The sequence below is a fragment of the Nomascus leucogenys genome, chromosome 11 (genome assembly GCF_006542625.1).
Source record: "Nomascus leucogenys isolate Asia chromosome 11, Asia_NLE_v1, whole genome shotgun sequence".
In the NCBI taxonomy this organism is placed as follows: Eukaryota; Metazoa; Chordata; class Mammalia; order Primates; family Hylobatidae; genus Nomascus; species Nomascus leucogenys.
This window is the reverse complement of record NC_044391.1, coordinates 22,650,339-22,674,386: the sequence shown is the minus strand read 5'-3', so window position 1 is coordinate 22,674,386 and position 24,048 is coordinate 22,650,339. Positions and strand designations below refer to the sequence as shown.

Here is a 24,048-nt window from a genome sequence, read left to right as displayed (position 1 = left end):
AGTTGCTTAGACAAGTACTGGAGAACTAAAAAGGTAAAGATGGAACTGCAGCAACACAGAGATAGTAAACAGGAAGTAGCTACCAACCCTAAAGCTGGAGGGACAAAGGGAAAATACTGGGTCATTAGAAACTGCAAGCTTGAAGGAGGGACTTACAGAGCTGGGACCCAGACCTCTGAGGAGTGGTGCTACCCAGCTGGTGCTGGTACCACAGGAGTCACTCAGAAGTCTCAGGTAGGTTGCAGTCTACGCAAGGACTGTTTGATGTCTAGTTTACTCTTACAGAAAGCGTACCCTTTCTTAAGACATGTCACTTCTACCCGCAGGAAAATTGTCATAATGTGCTGAATTTGTTAGAGCAAGACACTAGTACCATATGTAAACATCCAGTGTTCACAGTGAGAATGGTACTCTTTACCTGTGGCATGGTAGGCCACTGGCTCTCCCTTTTATGTTATCTTTCTTTTTTTTTTTTGAGATGGAGTTTCACTCTTGTTGCCCAGGCTGGAGTGCAATGGTGCAATCTCGGCTCACTGCAACCTCTGCCCCCTGGGTTCAAGCAATTCTCCTGCCTCAGCTTCCCCAGTAGCTGGGATTACAGGCACCCAGCTAATTTTTGTATTTTTAGTAGAGACAGGGTTTTGCCATGTAGGCCAGGCTGGTCTCCAACTCCTGACCTAAAGTGATTCGCCCCTTTGGCCTCCCAAAGTGCTGGGATTACAGGTGTGAGCCACCGCACCCGGCCCCCTTTTATGTTTTCCATGAAATTTGCTGAATCCTCTCAGTCCCTTATGGCTTTTTTCTAATTTTCTTTGATCTTTTTTGTTTCTTTCTGTAACTTTAAAGTGATTTCAAGAGTACATGTGAAACATGCAATCAATAAACCATCCTTAACCAGGAATTATATATAAAATTAGTTTGTTATAAATGTATTATTTGTATTTGTATTAAATTATTTCTTATAAAATAAAATAGTTGTATTAAGATTTATTTGTAATTTTGACATCTCTTACATCTTTAATTTCAATGTTTGTTTTGTAGATTCAAAGGAAAAAACATGAAAATTAAAATCAAGTTACAATTTTGCATTGGCATAAAACATATCAGCAAATAAGATGTCTGAAATGGAGGGTATGTCGGAAGAGCTAGAGGATACTATTAGTCAATTTAGGAAAGAATCTAGATCACAGTCAATGAAGGAGCCTGACTTTATTAAAGAAACATCAAATTTGATAAATGAAGCTTCTGATTACTTGGAAGGGAAATCTTCTAACCAAATTTATGAAACACATCCTAGACAGAATACATTAGAGTCAACATCTTCCTCTGGAAGCAAGTCTAAGAGAAATGAAGAACAAAAGAAAAATCTTCAATTTTCTGAAACAAGCACTAGAACAGAAACTTCACAGGGTTTATCATCACTAACTGGGAGGACTGCAGAATATCAGGCTTTGGTTAACTTCCTAACTCATGAAACAGTAGGAGAAGTTAGTCCACAAGTCTCTGAAGAAAATCAGAAACAACTTGGCTTAGGGGCAGATAACTTTACAGTTAACCTTGAGGCCAAGGGTTTACAGGAATTTCCTAAGGACATTTTAAAAATCAAATATGTAAAATATCTATATTTAGACAAGAATCAAATCAAAACTTTTCAAGGGGCAGACTCAGGTGATCTGTTAGGACTTGAAATTCTATCCCTGCAAGAAAATGGATTATCATCACTTCCATCTGAAATTCAGTTACTTCATAATTTAAGGATATTAAACGTCAGTCACAACCACATATCACATATACCTAAAGAAATATCTCAGCTTGGGAATATCAGACAACTCTTTTTTTATAACAATTACATTGAAAATTTTCCTTCTGACTTAGAATGTCTTGGAAACTTGGAAATTTTAAGTTTGGGTAAAAATAAATTAAGACATATACCAGACACTCTGCCTAGTTTAAAAAACTTGAGGGTTCTCAATTTGGAATATAATCAGTTAACAATATTTCCTAAAGCTCTCTGCTTCCTTCCAAAGTTAATTTCACTCGACCTTACTGGAAACCTAATAAGCAGTTTGCCAAAAGAAATTAGGGAGCTTAAAAACTTAGAAACACTTTTACTGGATCACAATAAGCTTACCTTTCTGGCTGTAGAAATTTTTCAGTTACTCAGAATAAAAGAACTCCAACTGGCCGACAATAAATTGGAAGTTATTTCACACAAAATTGAGAATTTCAGGGAACTTAGGATTCTTATACTTGATAAAAATTTATTGAAAAATATACCAGAGAAAATATCTTGCTGTGCAATGTTGGAATGCCTTAGTCTTAGTGATAATAAATTAACAGAACTTCCTAAGAACATCCATAAGCTTAACAATTTAAGAAAACTCCATGTAAACAGAAATAATATGGTAAAAATAACTGACAGTATCTCACATCTTAATAACATATGCAGTTTAGAATTTTCAGGAAACATAATCACAGGTGTTCCCATTGAGATAAAAAACTGCCAAAAAATAATTAAAATTGAATTGAGTTATAACAAAATAATGTATTTTCCATTGGGACTGTGTGCTTTAGATTCTCTTTATTATTTGAATGTTAATGGAAATTATATTTCAGAAATACCTGTGGATATATCTTTCAGTAAACAACTGCTTCATTTAGAATTGAGTGAAAACAAACTCCTCATATTTTCTGAGCACTTTTGTTCTCTTATTAATCTTAAATACCTGGATCTTGGTAAAAACCAAATAAAGAAAATTCCAGCATCAATTTCTAATATGATATCACTCCATGTACTTATTTTACGCTGTAATAAATTTGAAACTTTCCCTAGAGAATTGTGTACTTTAGAAAATTTGCAAGTACTTGATCTTTCAGAAAACCAATTACAGAAAATCTCTTCAGACATCTGTAATTTAAAAGGAATCCAGAAATTAAACTTCTCAAGCAATCAATTTATACATTTTCCTATTGAACTGTGCCAACTTCAATCACTGGAGCAGCTGAATATAAGTCAGATAAAAGGGAGAAAGGTAAGAGACTGGTATTGTGGGCTTTGTGGGGAAGGAGAGACTGGAGAGGATCAGAATCCAAGCTGTGGTGTATCTGTGGGTACCGTATGTGTGTTTTAAGTTGAGCTGAAATATTTTATTTTTTAAATGAAAGCCTTACCCGTCCCCACCAAACATGGCTTATAAATACACTTCACAACACAAAAGCTGTACAGGAAAATATGAAGCAATGAAAGCTGACAGTGCTATAGATTCCTTTTTATTTCGGTGTAATTGTAAAAGGAGTTTTGAAGCTATGAATGTCATATAAACACATTATTGAAAGTTTGGAAAGTGATAAAAGTAAAACAAAAATCATTCCACAAGCATATCATTGTATTATGACTACTGGCATACGTTGACACAACTTTTAGTCTTTTTTCCCGTTATGCATATGGTTTCATAAGGAATTATAAAAGACTACACAGTCAATTTTAAATTCTTTTTTTAACCAATAAGCATTTCTCTTTGATATAACCATCTTCCCAATAAATTGTTATAACCAGTACATGATTTATAGATCTAAACCTCTTGTTATGCATTTATGAATGTAATAATTTTTCTTCATAATAATGCTGTGATGAATTTTTCCATAAATATAGCCTTTTTCATATTTTAGACTATTTCCTTAGGAAATTTTTCCTGAAGAATTGCTAGATCAATAAGTATTAACATTTTTAGAGCTTAGCATTTTATCTTACTGAGACTCTAAGTGTAAGTTTTATGGAAATAATTTTTTAATAACTAAAACATTACTGATTTATATGAAGATCTTAGTAAACAAATGAAAAGAACACAGCTATTATCTAAGGCAGGGCTTCCCAAAGTCTACTCCTAAAAGCCCTAGTCCCATTAGCGTCTGCTCAAAAAAAAAGGGAGGAGGGGAGCAGTGTCTGTGATCAAATAGCTTTAAGAAGCACTGGGTTCTTCTCTTAAAGAATAACAATGAATACTGATCTATTAAAAGCTTTGAAGAGTCTTGCACTAATTTTCCCAAAATATTCCCATATTTCCCAAACTTATTTGACCATTTTTAACATAACAGCTATCATATACTACATTTCCAGAAAAGTACTTCCAGGGAATACTTGCTTAAGCAGATGGAATGAATAATGATACAGCTTGTATTTAAAAAGTTGATTTTGCACTAACAGACAATTTTTAGTTCTGCAATATAATAATCAGTTAATTCATTGACTGATTCATAACCATCTCACTCATTTTCTCCTCTTATAAGATAACTGTTGGTATCTCCAATGTTATGTACTTAACTCTCTCTTTTTTATTAACTCCTTTCTCACCACACCTGCTGTCACTTACATGCACATTATCCTAAAGTCTACATGACTAGAGCTGATCTCACACCAGTGCTGTAGTCCCATAGTTCCCATTTTTTTCCTGGAAATTATACATTTTCTATTCTTTTGTTGTCACACACTCAATATAACTTCAAAGTCAGCTCATTTTTCTTCCATCTCCTTTCAAAACTTCTCCATTTCTGTTTGTGATGCCAGTTTTTTTTTTAAACCTGCCAGGTTAAACTCATGAAATCATTCTTGTTCCTTTTCCATCATTGGTTATACCTCATCTTACACCAAAATTGTATCATTTTTCCTCTGAAAAAGCTGTTGGATTATCTCCCTCATTTTCCAGTGTCACTGTCTACAACCTGGTCCTTGGTTATCACTCACTTCATGCATAGATTTATGCCAGGAGCCTCCTCCCTTTTAGCAAGCCTTATCAAAGCTGTCAGACTTCATTGCAGAGGACTATTCTCCATGTATCATACTTGCCTGTCAGGAATCTAAATTGCGTATCTGTTGCCTTTTCTTTTTTTTTTTTTTGAGACGGAGTCTCGCTCTGTCACCCAGGCTGGAGTGCAGTGGCGGAATCTCGGCTCACTGCAAGCTCCGCCTCTCGGGTTCACGCCATTCTCCTGCCTCAGCCTCTCCGAGTAGCTGGGACTACAGGCGCCCGCCACCACGCCCGGCTAATTTTTTGTATTTTTAGTAGAGACGGGGTTTCACCGTGGTCTCGATCTCTTGACCTCGTGATTCGCCCGCCTCGGCCTCCCAAAGTGCTGGGATTACAAGCGTGAGCCACCGCGCCCGGCCTGTTGCCTTTTCAAAGTGAGTAGCTGCCCAAGGCAGCAGTCCACATATTTGCAACATCATTGCAAAGGTCATCAAATGGAAAAAATGATTTACAAGAACTCCTGTCAAAAAGAATATCCCATGTAGTTGAAAATATCACTTGATAACCCCCTTGGGGTGGAAATGAAATGCCCAAATAATTAACTTATATAATAGCAGATGGTCACTTATCTGAAGAAAAATCAGATTAATCACAGGGCTTTTATTTTACTAAAGGAAGGATGCCCAACAGAAACCTTCCTTCTATATGAATTCTATCATCATACAGCTCTCAGACACCACCTCTAGTAAATGCTGAGAAGGCAATTAAAGAATATTTGTTTCAATGAATGTCAAATAATGAACCCACCTACCTGTTTTGATCTGACTCCTACTTCATAGGCCAGGCTCTCAAGTCTTGCCATAGCCTGGTTCCATGCTCCTTATCCAAACAAATCTCCCTCTGCTTTGCATCACCTTTTTTTGCTGGTCAGCTTCTCACTGGCCATTATTATGCATGATATTTATCTTGCCTTAAGTGTCCTGTAACTTTTTTCTAATTCTATTCATTCTTTGTTTTTGCTTTTGTTTTGTTTTGTTTTTTTGAGACAGAGTCTCACTCTGTCGCTCAGGCTGGAGGACAGTGGTGAGATCTCAGCTCACTGCAACCTCCGCCTCCCGGATTCAAGTGATTCCCCTGCCTCAGGCTCCTGAGTAGCTGGGATTACAGGCACTCACCTCCACGTCCAGCTAATTTTTGTATTTTTAGTAGAGATGGGGTTTCCCCATGTTGCCCAGGCTGGTCTCGAATTCCTGTGATCCACCCACCTTGGCCTCCCAAAGTGCTGGGATTGCAGGTGTGAGCCACCGAGCCCAGCCGCCTATTCATTCTTAAGAGGCTATTCAAGTTCTACATTTTATGTGAAGCTTTACTTTAGTTCTCTGATTTGTAGTAATGTACCTTTTCTAAACTTTCATTAATCAGTTATTAATTGTATTATTTTGGCATTGGATTACCTATTGCTTCATTCCATTTCCTGATTTTTTCATATGGATATATTGTGTTCCCTAAAATAAATTTTAAGCTCCGTGAAGTTGGAGACTATCTCTTATGCTTCCTTTATACCTGGAAGAACATATAGCACAACATCCAGAATGTACCTTGTTGTTTAGCTATTTCAGAGGTGCCTATACATTCAAAATTGTTTTGTTCATAGAACTTCCTTTATTTCAAAAGCCACTCATAATGGCCCTATTTTCTCTAAATATGCATATTTCTTCTTCATTTTAACAGAATATTTTAATTCCTGTAATTTTGCAACACTTTTTATAGTAGGAATTTTTATTTAAGGTCACATTGCCAAACTGTGACTCCATTATTAAACATTTGGTCAAAATGCATTTTGTGCTTAGGAACACATACAAAAAGTATAAAACATGTGTATCATGTCATTTAGAAAATCTAAAAAAACGCACGCAAAAGATGAACAAAAAGCAATGGGGCCTGGCGAGGTAGCTCATGCCCTTAATCCCAGCACTTTGGGAGGCCGAGGTGGGAGGATCACCTGAGGACAGGAGTTTGAAACTAGCTTGGCCAACATGGCAAAACCCCGTTCTACTAAAAATACAAAAATTAGCTGGGTGTGGTGTGGGCACCTGTGATCCCAGGTACTCGAGAGGCTGAGGCAGGAGAATCGCTTGAACCCGGGAGGCGGAGGTTGCAGTGAGCTGAGATCACGCCATTGCCCTCCAGCCTGGGTGACAGATCAAGATCCCCGTCTCAAAAAAAAAAAAAAAGCAATGTTGATAGGACTAGGAATAAGGAGATCAAATGTGGGATGGAGTAGTTGGAAAAGACTTCCAGGAGGGGGGCGGGAAAGAAGCCAAAACAGGGTCAGATTTAGGGAGAAGAGAATGGGATAAGGAGGTAATGAACACTGAGTGATGGGAATGTGAGCAAAGTGGGTAGCAAGCCACAGGGTTGAATTAGAAGCATTGGTCAGATTGGGAAGGTACTTGGATGTCGCACAATATCTTGTGGGTTTTAGCCAGAAGGGAGAGTCAGTCACAAAGAATTTGTGACATAATAAAAATATCTCCTTTTTAAGACAAAAACAAAAACAGACAAAACTCTTTCATTTGATATTAGAAAAAGTTTTAGTCATGCAAATATGTATGTATTAATAAATGTATAATTGTGTAATCTTTGTTACAGTTAACAAGACTTCCAGGAGAGCTATCTAATATGACTCAACTTAAAGAACTTGATATCTCAAATAATGCAATCAGAGAGATTCCAAGAAATATAGGAGAACTGAGAAATTTGGTTAGTTTACATGCATACAATAATCAAATAAGTTATCTTCCACCATCTTTGCTATCTTTAAATGATCTGCAGCAACTAAACCTGAGCGGTGAGTGTCAAGCATAATCAGTAAGCATAATCAATAAGTAGAGTATTAATGTCTGAGTTGCAAATTTTGCTGACCAGATACAGAATGGCAAAGAGTCAACATAAGGTATTAAGTCACCATTAGAAGGAAATGACTGTCCTAGGTACAGAAAATGAAAGCAAAGTATAAGGTCCAGTTCTTGCCTTGAAAGAGTAGGAGAGGCTGAACATATTTTCATTTATTTTCTCTCTTCTCTGTCTATACCCAGTCATTTAGTATTTCTTCCCTTTCTGAACCCAACCTCACCTCTTCCTCTACACATACCTACACAACCTCAGGTCAGCATTTTTTCTGCGTTTCCTTCTCTGTTGGCTCCCCTGATACTTCCCCTATACCCTATAATACTTTAATACCTTACGTGGAGTCATTTACAAGGTAAAGCATCACAATAACCAAAACAAAATAAAAATGACATTGTAGAAAATAAAATAAACCACTCTAAAGATATCAGAAAAGATTTCCTAAAGTACAACAAATACTGTGTTGATTATATATATATAGATACACATACACACATATATATATGCACATATGTACACATATATACATATATACACATATATATACACATATATATATTTATTTATTTGTTTATTTATTAATTTATTTATTTTGAGACAGGGTCTCACTCTGTTGCCCAAGCTGAAGCACAGTGGCAGGATCATGTCTCACTGCAGACTTGACTTCTCTAGGCTCAGGTGATCCACCCGCCTCAGCCTCCCAAAGTGCTGGGATTATAGGCGTGAGCCACCATGCCCAGCCAGCAGTGTCTTTAAAAGCCTAATTTTGGAAGTGACATAACATCACTTCTGCTCTATTCTATTGATTACACAGACCAACCTTGGTATAATGTGGAAGGGGACTACACAACGGGGTAACAGGAGGTAGATATCATTGTGGGCTAACAGATAGCCCTAATTCTATTTGAGTAATTGAATTTGTAGTTAAAAGCTCTCATACAAAGAAAATTTCTAGCTCAGATAACTTCACTGGTGAATTCTATGAAGTATTTTACAGAAGAAACAATGCCAATTTCAAAAAGGATTCACTGGTGAATTCTTTCAGGTATTTTAAAGAAGAAATCATTAAATTAGGCCGGGCATGGTGGCTCATGCCTGTAATTCCAGCACTTTGGGAGGCCGAGGGGGGCGGATCGCTTGAGGTCAGGAGTTTGATGCCAGCCTGGCCAATATGGTGAAACCCCGGCTCTACTTAAAAAAAAAAAAAAAAAAATTAGTCGGGTGTGGTGGGGCACACCTGTAATCAAAATCAAAACTACTCAGGAAGCTGAGGCAGGAGAATCGCTTAGACCCAGGAGGCGGGGGTTGCAATGAGCTGAGATTGTGCCACTGCACTCCAGCCTGGGCGACAGAGTGAGACTCTGTCTGAAAGAATCAAGGAAAGAAAAGAAAGAAGGAAGGAAGGAAGGAAGGAAGGAATGAACGAAGGAAGGAAGGAAGAAGGAAGGAAGGAACGAAGGAAGGAAGGAAGGAAAGAAGGAGAAACAATGCCAATTTAAAAAATTCTGTCATAAAATTGAGGATAAAACATGTCTCAGTTCATTCTATGAGGCCAGCATTATCCTAATACCATAATAAGACAAAAACATTACTTGGAAACTTACAGAATAATATCCTGCTTGAACATCGATGCAAAATTCCTTAATGAATTAAAGCAAATCAAATCCATCAATATAAAAAATGATATCATATTGTGACCAAGTGGGATTTACCCTGGGAATGCAAGGTTGAGTCAATATTCAAAAACTAATGTATATAATTCACCATCTGAACAGGCTTACGAAAAGCCATATGAACTTCTCACTGTAAGTATAAAAAGCAAAGCAAGCAGATGTGGTGGTTCATGCCTGTAATCCCAGCTACTTGGCAGACATAGGCAGGAGGATTGCTTGAGCTCAGGAGTTTGAGGCTGCAGTAAGTTATGATTGTGCCACTGCATTCCAGCCTGGGCAACAGAACAAGACCTCATCTCAAAAAAAAAAAAAAGCAATTATCATATGAAAAAATACAATTTCCATTCAAGATTTTCAAAAACAAACAACAAAAAACTCTCAGCAAGCTAGAAATAGAAGAGAATTTTCTCAACTTGAAAAAGTGCATCTGCAAAACTCCTATAGCTAATATCACACTCCATGGTAAACGATTTATTTTCCACTATGATCAGGATTAAAGTAAAGTTCTCCTTTCTCACCACTTTTTTTTGACGTTATAATTGGAATCCCAACTATCACAACAACACAAGAAAAAGAAACAAAAAGTAAACAGATTGTGAAGGAAGAAGAAAAAATTATTTCTGATAATAGAGACACATTGTCTAGGTCAAAAATCCCAAAGGATCTACAGAACAAGTAAGCTTAGCAAGATTGCCATATACAGAGTTAATATACAAAAATCAATCATATTTCTACAGACTAGCAAGAAATGATTGGAAATTGATTTCTTTAAAAGTACAATTTAAAATAGTACCCAAACCATAAATAAATCTAACAAATTACATATAAGATCTATATGCTGAAAACTGTAACACAGATAAAACTAAAGAAACCTAAAGTAGAGAGATATATAGTGTTTATAAACTGGAAGACAATATTGTTAATATGTCAGTTTTCCCAAAACTTATCTTTAAATTCAACTCAATTCCAATAAAATCCTAGCAGAGTTTTTTGTTTCAGAAAACAATGAGGTAATTCTAAAATGTATATAAAAAGTCAAAGGAACTAGAATAGCTGAAACAATTTTGAAGAAGAAAAACGAAGCTGGATGATTCACACAACCTGATTTCAAGACTTATGCAAAACTATAGTCATGAAGACAGTGATAGTATTGGCAAAACAACAGACATAAGGATCAATGGGACAGAATAGAGAGTCTAGAAATAGATCCACCTATGATGGTTAATATTGAGTGTCAACTTGATTGGATTGCAGGATGCAAAGTATTGTTCCTGGGTGTGTCTGTAAGGGTGTTCCCAAAGGAGATTAACATCTGAGTCAGTGGACTGGGAGAGGCAGACCCACCCTCAATCTGGGTGGGCACAATCTAATCAGCTGCCAGCTCCGCTAGAATAAAGCAGGCAGAAAAATGTGGAAGGACTAGACTGGCTTTGTCTTCTGGCCTCCATCTTTCTCCCATGCTGGATGCTTCCTGCCCTCAAACACTGGACTCCAAGTTCTTCAGCTTTTGCGCTCTTGAACTTACACCACTGGTTTGCCAGGGGCTCTAGGGCCTTTGGCCACAGACTGAAGGCTGCACTATTGGCTTCCCTACTTTTGAGGTTTCGGGACTTGGACTTGCTTCCTTGTGCCTCAGCTTGCAGATGGCCCATAGCAGGACTTCACCTTGTGGTTGTGTGAGTCAATACTCCTTAATAAACTCCCTTTTATATATATGTCTATCCTATTAGTCCTGTCCCTCTGGAGAACCCTGACTAATACACCCACTATATGGTAGTCCTATCCCTCTAGAGAACCCTGAATGATATACCCACTATGTGGTCAACTGATTTTTGCCATGGTAGTTCCCCCTTATCCACAGTTTCACTTTCCATGGTTTTACTCATGGTCAACAGTGGTCTGAAAATGTTAACTGGCAAATTCCAGAAATAAACAATTCATAAGTTTAAAATTGTGCACTTTTCTGAGCAGCGTGATGAAATCTCGCACTGTCCTACCTGGGATGTGAATCCATTTACTGCATGTGCTCCCTGGCTGTCAGTCACTTAGTAGCAGTCTCAGTTATCAGATCCACTGTCACAGTATCACAGTGCTTGTGTTTGTGTAACCCTTATTTTACTTATTAATGGCCCTAAAGCACAAGAGTAGTGATGCTGGCAATTTGGATACACCAATGAGAAGCCTTAAAGTGCTTCCTTTAAGTGAAAAGGTGAAAGTTCTCAACTTGGAAAGAAAAGAATCATATGATGAGGTTGCTAAGATCTGCGCTAAGGACGAATATTCTATCGATGAATTTGTGAAGACAGAAAAAGAAATTTGTGCTAATTTTGCTGTTGCACCTCAAACTACAAAATTACAGCCACAGTGCATGATAAGTGCTTAGTTAAGAAGGAAAAGGCATTAAATTTGTGGGTGAAAGACATGAACAGATGTGTTCTGATTGACAGCAATCATGTTTGATACTGTATTCAGTTTGTAGGCATCAGCTGGGGGGTCTTGGAAGGTATCTCCCATTGATAAGGAGGAACTACTGTAATCCAACAGAGAAAGAACATTATTTTCAACAAATATTGCTGGATCAACTGGATGTCCAAAAGCCAAAACAAAACAAAATAAAACAAAAACAAATAAATAACCATAATATAATTTTGATCCTACACACTATATAAAAATATTACCTCAAAATGAATCACAGACCTAAATGTAAAAGCTAAAACTACAAAACTTCTAGATAAGAACATAGAAAAATATTGTTTTGCAAAAAAAAAAAAAGTGAAAAAATATTAAAAGTCTGGGTGTCATGGCTCATGCCTACAGTCCCAGAACTTTGGGAGGCTGAGATGTGAGGATTGCTTGAGACTCAGGAGTTTGGGACCAGCCTGGGCAACATGGGGAAACCCCATCTCTACAAACAAAATACAAAAAAATTAGCTGGGCATGGTGGTGCACTCCTGTAGTCCCAGCTGCTTGAGAGGCTGAGGTGGGAGGATCACTTGAACCCATGAGGCTGAGGCTGCAATAAGCCAAGATCGTGCCACTGCACTCCAGCCTGGGTGACAAAGCCAGACCCTGTCTCAAAAAAAAAAGGTGAAAAAAATTGAAAACTTGGCAAGGATTTCTTATATACAATACTGAAATTACAATCCACAAATAAACCTAATTGATAAGTTGGTTTTCATCAAAATTGGAAGCTTCTCGGCTGGGCTTGGTGGCTCATGCCTGTAATCCCAGCACTTTGGAAAGCTGAGGCAGGTGGATCTCCTGAGGTCAGGAGTTCGAGACCAGCCTGGCCAACATGGTGAAACCCCGTCTCTACTAAAAATACAAAAAGATTAGCCAGGCCTGCTGGCAGGTGCCTGTAATCCCAGCTACTTGGGAGGCTGAGGCAGGAGAATTGCTTGAACCCAGGAAGCAGAGGTTACAGTGAGCCAAGATGCTGCCACTGCACTCCAGCTTGGCCGACAAGAGCAAGACTAAATAAAGGCTTTTTAAATTTTTTTATTTTTATTTTTATTTTTTTTATGACAGAGTCTTGCTGTGTCACCCAGCCTTGAGTGCAGTGGCACGATCTAGGTTCACTGCAGCTTCTGCCTCCGGGGTTTCCTGCCTCAGCCTCCTGAGTAGCTGGGATTACAGGCGCCTGCCACCATGCCCAGCTAATTTTTGTATACTTTTAGTAGAGATGGGGATTCACTATGTTGCCCAGGCTTGTCTCAAATTCCTGACCTCAAGTTATCCACCTGCCTCGGCCTCCCAAAGTGCTGAGATTATAGGCATGAGCCACTGTGCCCGGCTCGAAAGACATTTTTTAAAAGAATGAAAAGCAAAGCCATGGATTGGAAGAAAATATTTGCTTAATACTTTAAAAAAAACAAACAAACTAAAAACAAAATTAAGAAGTCAAACAACTTAATAAAAATTGGTATAAATTTTGAACAGATAATTTACTAAGAAGCTATATGAATGAAAAATATGCATAAGAGGCCGGGCGTGGTGGCTCACGCCTATAATCCCAGCACTTTGGGAGGTTGAGGCAGGTGGATCGCTTGAGGTCAGTAGTTCAAGACCAGCCTAGCCAACATAGTGAAACCCCATTTCTACTAAAAATACAAAAATTAGCTGGGCATGGTGGCTTGTGCTTATGGTCCCAGCTACTCGGGTGGCTGAGGCACAAGAATTGCATGAACCCCGGAGGCAGAGGCTGAGGTGAGCTGAAATCACACCACTACACTACAACCTGGGTGACAGAGCTAGACTCTGTCTCAAAATAAAAAAGAAAGAAGAAAAAAAAGAAGCATATGAAAATATGATGCTTATTAGTCATATTAGAGAAACGCAAATTAACTATACAATGAAATATTGCTATTAGAATAGTTAAAATTAGGCTGGGCGCAGTGGCTCACGCCTGTAATCCCAGCACTTTGGGAGGCCCAGGCGGGCAGATCATGAGGTCAGGAGTTTGAGACCAGCCTGACCAATATGGTGAAACCTCGTCTCTACTAAAAATACAAAAATTAGCTGGTGTGGTGGCACACGCCTATAGTCCCAGCTACTCAGGAGACTGAGGCAGAAGAATTGCTTGAACCCGGGAGGTGGAGGTTGCAGTGAGCCGAGGTAACGCCACTGCACTCCAGCGTGGGCGACAGAGCGAGACTCCATCCAAAAAAAAAAGAATAGTTAAAATTAAAATCTGATAATACCAAAAGCTATCAAAATACAAATAACTGAAACTCGGATACACTGATGAAAGAAATACAAAATGGTACAACCCTTTAGAAAAGTTTGGTAGTTTCTTATATAGTTGTACATACACTTAACCATACAAGCCATCAATCTCACTTCAACTACTCTTTTACATGAAATGAAAACGTATTCAACAAACAACTGAGTACAAATGTATAGAGAAGCTTCCTTTGTAATTGCCGAAACTGGAAGCTCTTCAAATGTCATTTATGTTTTAAATCGATAAATTATTTACATCTATATAATGGAATACTTCTCATTAAAAAGAAAAAAACTATTGATACACACAACACTGATATTGTTGTAATGCTAAGTGAAAGATGTCAGACCCTAAAGACTATGTGCTGTGATTTATAACATATATGTTATACATGTATGTGTGTGTATATATGCATATATAAAATTCTAGGTTTATAATAAATATATTTTACACACACACACACACACACACACACTCCCAGAAACACTGTATCCAGATCTTGGTTTCTAAATACGATTATTCACTAAAAGGAACCAAGTTCCTTTATCTGTATTTATAAATAATATAACTATAAAATATATAAATAATATAAAGGCAAATTTTAGGCCTCTCTAAATGACTACAAATTCATTTTTACCACAGTTTTACTTCTTTTTTTTTTTTTTTTTGAGACAGAGTTCCACTCTTGTCTCCCGAGCTGGAGTGTAATGGCATTATCTCTGCTCCCTGCAACCTCTACCTCCCGGGTTCAAGCAATTCTCCTGTCTCAGCCTCCTGAGTAGCTGGGATTACAGGTGCCCACCACCACGCCCAGCTAATTTTTGTATGTTTAGTAGAGATGGGGTTTTGCCATGTTGGCCAGGCTGGTCTTGAACTCCTGACCTCAAGTGATCCACCTACCTCAGCCTCCCAAAGTGATGGGATTACAGGCATGAACCACTGTGCCCGGCCCGGTTTTACTTTTTATGTTAGATTTACATTGGATTAGGATGGCATTGAAAAAATTACATTCAGGAAGGTAGAGTTTAATTCCCACTACCCCTTGAGGGTAGCCTAGATTTAGTGACTTACTTCCAAAGAATAGAGTATGGAAAGGAAAAAAATTATAACATTATCTTGGAGAATGCTAGCAGAGACTGTGCTATCCAAGAGATAAAATTTAACATCATTAGTGATGTCATGTGGATATGAGGTATCTCTGATATAATGTGATAAGTGCACTTCACCTCTGTGGTATTCTTTCCAAAAACACATAACCCCAGTCTAATAATGAGAACATATCAGACAAATTCAAGTTATGGTACATTCTACAAAATTCATAACCAGTACTTCTTAAAACTCTCAAGGTCATGAAAAACAAGGAAAGACTGAGAAACTATCACAAACCAGAGGCGACTAATGAGACATAAATGTATGCAATGAGATTTCCTGAAACACAAAAAGGACACTGATGGAAAAACTAATGAATCCAAAAAAATCTGAAGTGTATTTAGTAGTAACATACCAATACTGGTTTCTTAGATTAAACAAATGTAATATGATAATGTGAGATAACATTAGGTGAAACTAAAGCTAGATGAGGAATGCAGAAGAACTTGCTACAATCTCTGCAACATTTCTATGAAGCTAAAATCATGCTAAATAAACAGTTTAGTTTAAAAATTACCATCACATCCACTCTACAAAGTTCTTTGCTGTATTAAAAGAGGATAGTCTCTGTCTCATTTTGCCACCCCTAGGAGAGAAAGGAACCACAGCTGTCTTTCTATAAACATTCTTTTTTGCTCTTAGCATGTGGACATCAGAAATAATTTATGACCTGCTGCATTGTGAGGGTCCTCTGGTACTCTGCCAGCAAGACATAATAGATGTTATTTGTCTCCATAGTTTTCTTTTATAGAAAGATGTAATTCAATTCTAATTTTTTTCCACTAGGTAATAATCTGACAGCTCTACCTAGTGCTATCTACAATCTTTTTTCACTGAAGGAGATAAATTTTGATGACAACCCTTTGCTGAGACCTCCAATGGAAATCTGTAAAGGAAAACAGTTGTATACTATTGCACGCTATCTACAGAGGGCAGATGAAAGAGATGGTAGGTGATGAGTGACTGACTATCTAACAAGTCATTTCTTTTTTTTATTTTATTTTAATATTTTTGGAAACAGGGTCTCACTCTGACACCAAGGCTGGACTGCAGTGGCATGATCACGACTCACTGCAGCCTCAGATTCCTGGGCTCAAGTGATCCTCCCACCTCAGCCTCCTGGGTAGCAGGGACTGCAGGCGTGTGTCACCGTGCCTGGCTAATTTTTTAATCTTTTAGTAGAGACAGGGTCTCACTATGTTGCCCAGGCTAGTCTTGAACTCCTGAGCTCAAGCAATCCTCCTGTCTTGGCCTCCCAGTGTTGGGATTACAGGCGTGAGCCACCACACCCAGCCACAAGACACAATCTGATATGAATTAAAAGATGGTTTGCTTTAATTGGAGGCTTTCGATCTGGCAGAGATATGAAAATATTGATCATCTTTCTTTTCTTAAAGTTAGGATTTCTTTTTGATAATTCAGATTATGTAATCCAGGTCCATACAAATTGAGGCACTGAAAATAGGCAAATCCAAGTGGAGGAGGGGTGGGCCGTTTCCTACCCTGTTGACCTTAATGCCCTTCAATAGGTATTTCATTGAGATTGTGGCCAGACTCAAAATCCACACATAAATCTGTCAGTTCCAATCTGTTCTACCAAATGTAGTTGTTCTAAAAGACATTTGGAGTTGGGTGTGGTGGCTCATGCCTGTAATCCTAAAACTTCGGGAGGCCAAGGCAGGAGAATCACTTGAGCTCAGAAGTTCGAGAACCAGCCTGGGCAATACAGTGTGTGACCTTGTCTCTATTTTTAAGAAAAATAGATAAATAAATAAATAAATAAATAAAAAAAATACATTTGGCCTTGAGGGAAGTCCATGGAGCCATTCCACTGATGGCAGTCAGTCCCACTATGACCATCTGTCTGAAATATTTTGACAGTCTTTATCCCATCTGTCCTTGAGCTCTCTGTTGTGTGTCTGATTATTTCTGAGAACAGGCCCATTTTCCTTAAAATGGACTAGATGAAGACTGGTTTCAAGTGTCTGGGAGGGAATCTTCACTGTCCAATTCTTTCCCTAGGGCTGGGTTCCCAACAGTTAGGCTTTTCCCTAGGACTCTGATTTGCCACTTTTCATCACTAGTCAGAATGAATCCAGATTTTGGTCCTCTAATTTAATGCAAGAGAACAATCAGTTATGATCCAGATTTGGGGAAATGGAATACCAAAAACTATCCCCTCAGATCATTCTATCATGTATCTTGTCTACATAATCAGGAGCTTGTACTAACGTAATTTCATAGTGAGACAGTCACGAAAAATTGCTTAGTCCTTAAAGTCACAATATACATCCACATACATGGCTATCATTTAGAGGCTTTTGCAAGACTTGGGCTTTATTGATAAAGGAATATAAAATATAAAATTAAAAGCCACAGTAGCTGTCTTCTTTAACTTACTGTGCAAGTTGTCTTAATTGTTACTATAAAAAGGGATCTTTTGGCCAGGTGTGGTGGCTCATGCCTGTAATCCGAGCACTTTGGGAGGCCAAGGCGGGTGAATCACGAGGTCACGAGTTCGAGAGCAGCCTGGCCAACATGGTGAAACCCCATCTCTACTAGAAATACAAAAAATTAGCTGGGCGTGGTGGAGGGCACCTGTAATCCTAGTTACTCAAGAGGCTGAAGCAGGAGAATCGCTTGAACCCAGGAGGCAGAGGTTGCAGTGTGCCGAGATCGCGCCACTGCACTCCAGCCCGGGTGACAGTGCGAGACTCCGTCTAAAAAAATGAAAGGATCTTTTATAGTAATTCTATTTCTGTAGAATAAAGATTTTAGGGGTTTTCTAGGATCCATAAAGTATTTCTTTTTTTTTTTTTTTTGAGACAGTCTGGCTCTGTCACCCAGGCTGGAGTGCAGTGGCGCGATCTCGGCTCACTGCAAGCTCTGCCTGACGGATTCACACCATTCTCCTGCCTCAGCCTCTCCGAGTAGCTGGGACTACAGGCGCCCGCCACCACGTCCGGCTAATTTTTTGTGTTTTTAGTAGAGACGGGGTTTCACCGTGGTCTCGATCTCCTGACCTCGTGATCCGCCCGCCTCGGCCTCCCAAAGTGCTGGGATTACAAGCGTGAGCCACTGTGCCCAGCCGGATCCATAAAGTATTTCTGTTAGGTACAGTAGTTTAGAGAAGGGCTTAGAATCTCATCCATTTATTTCCTTTCCCTACGCCCAAGGAACCTTCATATTGCAGGCTTGGCATCCAGTGAGGGCAGAGAGAAATCAGCACGGGAGATGTATTTATTCTGCAATTAACAAATGGAGCCTTTTTCTTAAACTTTTACTTAGAAGATTGGAATTTTATATATATCATAGCATGAAATATAGCCTGAGAGAGTATATATAAAACTTTTTAAAACAGAACATATTTGATCATGCGGGATGGTACATCTCGAGTTCTGGAAATTCCCACAGGCTGGGGGTAGTGGCTCACACCTGTAGTACCAGGACTTTGGGAGGCCAAGGCAGGAGGATTGCTTGAGCCCAGGAGTTCGAGACCAGCTTGGGCAATATAGTGAGACTCTATTGCTTCTTGGCCTTTTGGCTAAGATCAAGTATAGTGAGACCCTGTCTCTACAAAAAATTTTAAAAACTGAGGTGGGCAGATAACTTGAGGCCAGGAGTTTGAGACTGGCCTGGCCAACATGCCAAAAACCCATCTCTACTAAAAATACAAAAATTAGCTGGGCATGGTGGCACGTGCCTGTAGTTCCAGCTACCTGGGAGGCTGAGGCAGGAGAATCGCTAATCTGGAGGAGCCTGTAGTTCCAGCTAATCGGGAGGCGGAGATTGCAGTGAGACAAGATCCCGCTACTGTACTCTAGCCTGGGTTACAGAGCCAGACTCTGTCTCAAAATAAGTAAATAAATAAAAATTAAAAATAATGAATTAGCCAGGCATGGTGGCACATGCTTGTGGTCCTAGCTACTTGTGGGAGTGAAGTGGGAGAGTTGCTTGAGCCTGGGAGGTCAAGGCTGCGGTGACCTGTGATTATGCTACTGCACTCCAGTCTGAGCAACAGAGTGAGACCCTGTCTAAAAAAAAGAAAAGAAAAAACTCACAGTACCTTTGTCAAGAAAAAATGGATCTTGTTCAAATTAGCTGGAAGTTTTAATTAAAAAAACTAAAATCACTAATTGCTCAGCCAACTTATTAAATAATTGACTTGAATATAAAATGTGCACTTATACACCATATTTATAGTAGATGCGAACTTAGTTTCTCAAGTTGGTACATAAAGAAGCACATACAATTTTTGCCCATATTCTCCACCAAACAAAATAAAACAAAACAAAACACACCCATACACATAAAAAAGCCAGAACTGAAGGAAGCAGTCAAATGCATTTCAAATCCTGGAGGAATTAAAGAGCTTGGAGGTCAAAGTTGCTTATAAATAGGCTGGGTACGGTGACTCATGCCTGTAATCCTGGCACTTTGGGAGGCCGAGGTGGGCGGATCACTTGAGGTCAGGAGTTCGAGACCAGCCTGACCAACATGGAGAAACCCCATCCCTATTAAAAATACAAAAAATTAGCCGGGTGTGGTGATGCATGCCTGTAATCCCAGCTACTCGGGAGGCTGAGGCAGGAGAATCACTTGAACCGGGGAGGCAGAGGTTGTGGTGAGACCACATCACACCCCATTGCACTCCAGCCTGGGCAACAAGAGTGAAACTCTGTCTCAAAAAAAAAAAAAAGTTGCTTATAAATATTCTTTTCAACAGCCATTTTAAGTGTTGGATTTTTTGGATTTTAGAAAAAAATGGAACAAATGTCAAATGTTTCAAATTTCAGTTCATATTTTAGATCTGCATTGTCATTGTCATTTTTTTTTTTTATGAGACGGAGTTTCACTCTTGTTGCCCAGGCTGGAGTGCAATGGCGTGATCTTGGCTCACTGCAACCTCTGCCTCCTGGGTTCAAGCGATTCTCCTGCCTCAGCCTCCCGAGTAGCTGGGATTACAGGCATGTGCCACCAAGCCCGGCTAATTTTTTGTATTTTTAGTAGAGACGAGGTTTCTCCATGTTGGTCAGGCTGATCTCGAACTCCCGACCTCAGGTGATCCACCCGCCTTGGCCTCCCAAAGTGCTGGGATTACAGGCATGAGCCACCGCACCTGGCCGTCATTGTCTTTTTTTTTTTTTTTTTTTTTTTTTTGAGACAGTCTTGCCCTGTTGCCCAGGCTAGAGTACAGTGGTGCGGTCTCAGCTCACTGCAACCTCCGCCTCCCTGGTTCAAGTGAGTCTCCTGCCTCAGCCTCCCGAGTAGCTGGGACTACAAGAACACACAACCATGCCCGGCTAATTTTTATATTTTTATTAGAGATGGGGTTTTGCGATGTTGGCCAGGCTGGTCTTGAACTCCTGATCTCAGGTGATCCACCTGTCTCAGCCTCCCAAAGTGCTGGGACTACAGGTGTGAGCCACTGCGCCCGGCCAGCATTGTAATTTTCAGTTATACTTAACATATACATTTCATAGAAGCATAGAAATAAGAAAACTAGATATAATATGAACTCAAAATAGATTATCTTTTTCAAAAGATATACATTTTCTTTTATGTTCAAATGTAGAGAAAATCTTAGAGAAGATAATCAAGATAGTTGCCAACAACATCACTGAAACCAATTTTGAATCTTTATGTCAAAAACTAAACCTGGCAAACTCAGAAACTGATATGCCTACAAAGAGGTATGTATAAATGACAGCATTTAGTACAAATTTATTCTCATTCTGATGTATATCATGTCGATATTGCATGGTTTTGAAACATTCATATTAACACAATCTCTACTTTGCTGTAGAAAGCTGATTTCAGTTTATTACATGTTTGTGATCCATGTTGGAAGGCCATATAACATAATAAAGAACAAAGGCTATGAGGACAGACTGACTTTTACTCACAACTGGCTTTGTGACCTTGGGCAAGTCCTTGAATTTCTTGATGACTTGGTTTCTTCACTGGTAAAATGGATATACTCATGTAAGAGAATTGTCATGAGAATCAAGTGAGATCAAGCTATAAAGCATATAGTAGCCGGGCGCAGTGGCTCACACCTGTAATCCCAGCATTTAGGGAGGCCGAGGTGGGCGGATCACAAGGTTAGGAGATCGAGACCAGCCTGGCTAACACGGTGAAACCCCGTCTCTACTAAAAACACAAAAAATTAGCCGGGCGTGGTGGCGGGCACCTGTAGTCCCAGCTACTCAGGAGGCTGAGGCAGGAGAATGGCATGAACCCAGGAGGCAGAGCTTGCAATGAGCCGAGATCGCGCCGTTGCACTCCAGCTTGGGAGGCAGTGAGACTCTGTCTCAAAAAAAAAAAAAAAAGCATATAGTATAGTAGCAGTAATATACTGGTTTATTAGAAATAACCTTGCTCAATGAACTAAAAGAGGATACAAATAAATGGAAGAACATTCCATGCTCATGGGTAAGAAGAATCAACATCGTGAAAATGGCCATACTGCCCAAGATAATTTATAGATTCAATGCCATCCCCATCAAGCTACCAATGACTTTCTTCACAGAATTGGAAAAAACTAAAGTTCATATGGAACCAAAAAAGAGTCCACATCACCAAGTCAATCCTAAGCCAAAAGAACAAAGCCAGAGGCATCATGCTACCTGACTTCAAACTATACTACAAGGCTACAGTAACCAAAACAGCATGGTACTGTTACCAAAACAGAGATACAGATCAATGGAACAGAACAGAGCCCTCAGAAATAATGCCGTATATCTACAACTATCTGATCTTTGACAAACCAGACAAAAACAAGAAATGGGGACAGGATTCCCTATTTAATAAATGGTGCTGGGAAAACTGGCTAGCCATATGTAGAAAGCTGAAACTGGATCCCTTCCTTACACCTTATACAAAAATTAATTCAAGATGGATTAAAGACTTACATGTTAGACCTAAAACCATTAAAACCCTAGAAGAAAACCTGGGCAATACCATTCAGGACATAGGCATGGGCAAGGACTTCATGTCTAAAACACCAAAAGCAATGGCAACAAAAGCCAAAATTGACAAATGGGATCTAATTAAACTAAAGAGCTTCTGCACAGCAAAAGAAACTACCATCAGAGTGAACAGGCAACCTACAAAATGGGAGAAAATCTTTGCAACCTACTAATCTGACAAAGGGCTAATATCCAGGATTTACAATGAACTCAAATTTACAAGAAAAAAACAAACAACCCCATCAAAAAGTGGGCAAAGGATATGAACAGACACTTCTCAAAAGAAGACATTTATGCAGCCAAAAAACACATGAAAAAATGCTCACCATCACTGGCCATCAGAGAAATGCAAATCAAAACCACAGTGAGATACCATCTCACACCAGTTAGAATGGCCAACATTAAAAAGTCAGGAAACAACAGGTGCCGGAGAGGATGTGGAGAAATAGGAACACTTTTACACTGTTAGTGGGACTGTAAACTAGTTCAACCATTGTGGAAGTCAGTGTGGCGATTCCTCAGGGATCTAGAACTAGAAATACCATTTGACCCAGCCATCCCATTACTGGGTATATACCCAAAGGATTATAAATCATGCTGCTATAAAGACACAAGAACACGTATGTTTATTGCGGCACTATTCACAATAGCAAATACTTGGAACCAACCCAAATGTCCAACAACGATAGACTGGATTAAGAAAATGTGGCACATATACACCATGGAATACTATGCAGCCATAAAAAATGATGAGTTCATGTCCTTTGTAGGGACATGGATGAAACTGGAAACCATCATTCTGAGCAAACTATCGCAAGGACAAAAAACCAAACATCGCATGTTCTCACTCATAGGTGGGAACTGAACAATGAGAACACATGGACACAGGAAGGGGAACATCACACTCCAGGGGCTGTTGTGGGGTGGAGGGAGGGGGGAGATATAGCATTAGGAGATATACCTAATGTTAAATGACGAGTTAATGGGTGCAGCACACCAACATGGCACATGGATACATATGTAACAAAACTGCACATTGTGCACATGTGCCCTAAAACTTAAAGTATAATAATAAAATAAAAAATTAAAAAAGGAAATAACCCATAATTATGATTTTGAGGTCTTGAGAACTGAATGTAAATTGAATTGTTGATTTTCTATAAGGGGACAAGGGATGGGCTGGAGCTAACATTTACTTTCTATGTCCCAAGCTCCATGCCAAATTTTTGTAGAGATTCTCTTCACCAATTAATTTCATCCTCACTTCAGTCTGGTAAAATTGGTTTGAAAACCTAGATATACAATATTACAGGAGTTTAAAGCAATGTTCTTAATTGACAATTCAAATAATTATTAGTAATTTAAATATATTAAATGTTAATAAATATTTAACTATTAATATTATTAATAATGTTTTTCAGCACTGTTTCATTAAGTGAGAGAGCCCAGCAAACACTTGTTATATGGAAAACACAAAGTAACAAGTTATCACTAACCACTGCTGCTTTAAGAGATCAACTAATTCGAGCACTAACTATGATAGGAGCATATGAAATTATGGACAAAATAACAGCTTTAAATCTTTTTACGCGTGCAATTAAATTCTAACCAGTGGATCAATAATAAAAGCTGAAAACTTTTGATGCACTTATAATTGAAACTGTGTTTGTGAACCATTTCACTTCACTTTATCATACAAGAGAATTGTATCTTTTTTCTTGCATTCTTAAGAGACGATGGCAACTTATAACTACCACTCTAATGTTATAATAAAATATTACAGACAGTTTTGTGTGTTTGTTCTGTTGTCTTATTATAGTGATGTTGAATTTGAAAATAATTCCTTTTTTTTTTTTTTTTTTTTTTTGAGATGGAGC

General features: G+C 38.8%; 1 protein-coding gene and 1 long non-coding RNA gene across 2 annotated transcripts in view; one reads left to right on the top strand and one right to left on the bottom strand.

Annotated features, from left to right (window-relative positions):
- The window catches only part of LOC101177545, a 45,750-nt gene that overhangs the window by 14,319 nt on the left and 7,383 nt on the right, over positions 1–24,048 (bottom strand). The window contains exon 4 of the long non-coding RNA XR_178957.3: positions 1,254–1,338. This is a non-coding gene — a long non-coding RNA (uncharacterized LOC101177545). The remainder of the gene's footprint in view (positions 1–1,253; positions 1,339–24,048) is intronic.
- Positions 1,110–23,948, top strand: LRRD1 (leucine rich repeats and death domain containing 1). The gene is made up of 5 exons (XM_030822063.1): positions 1,110–3,032; positions 7,398–7,596; positions 15,987–16,148; positions 20,776–20,893; positions 23,593–23,948. Exons 1-5 carry the CDS (start codon positions 1,116–1,118, stop codon positions 23,777–23,779), a joined length of 2,583 nt encoding a protein of 860 aa, XP_030677923.1. The 5' UTR covers positions 1,110–1,115; the 3' UTR covers positions 23,780–23,948.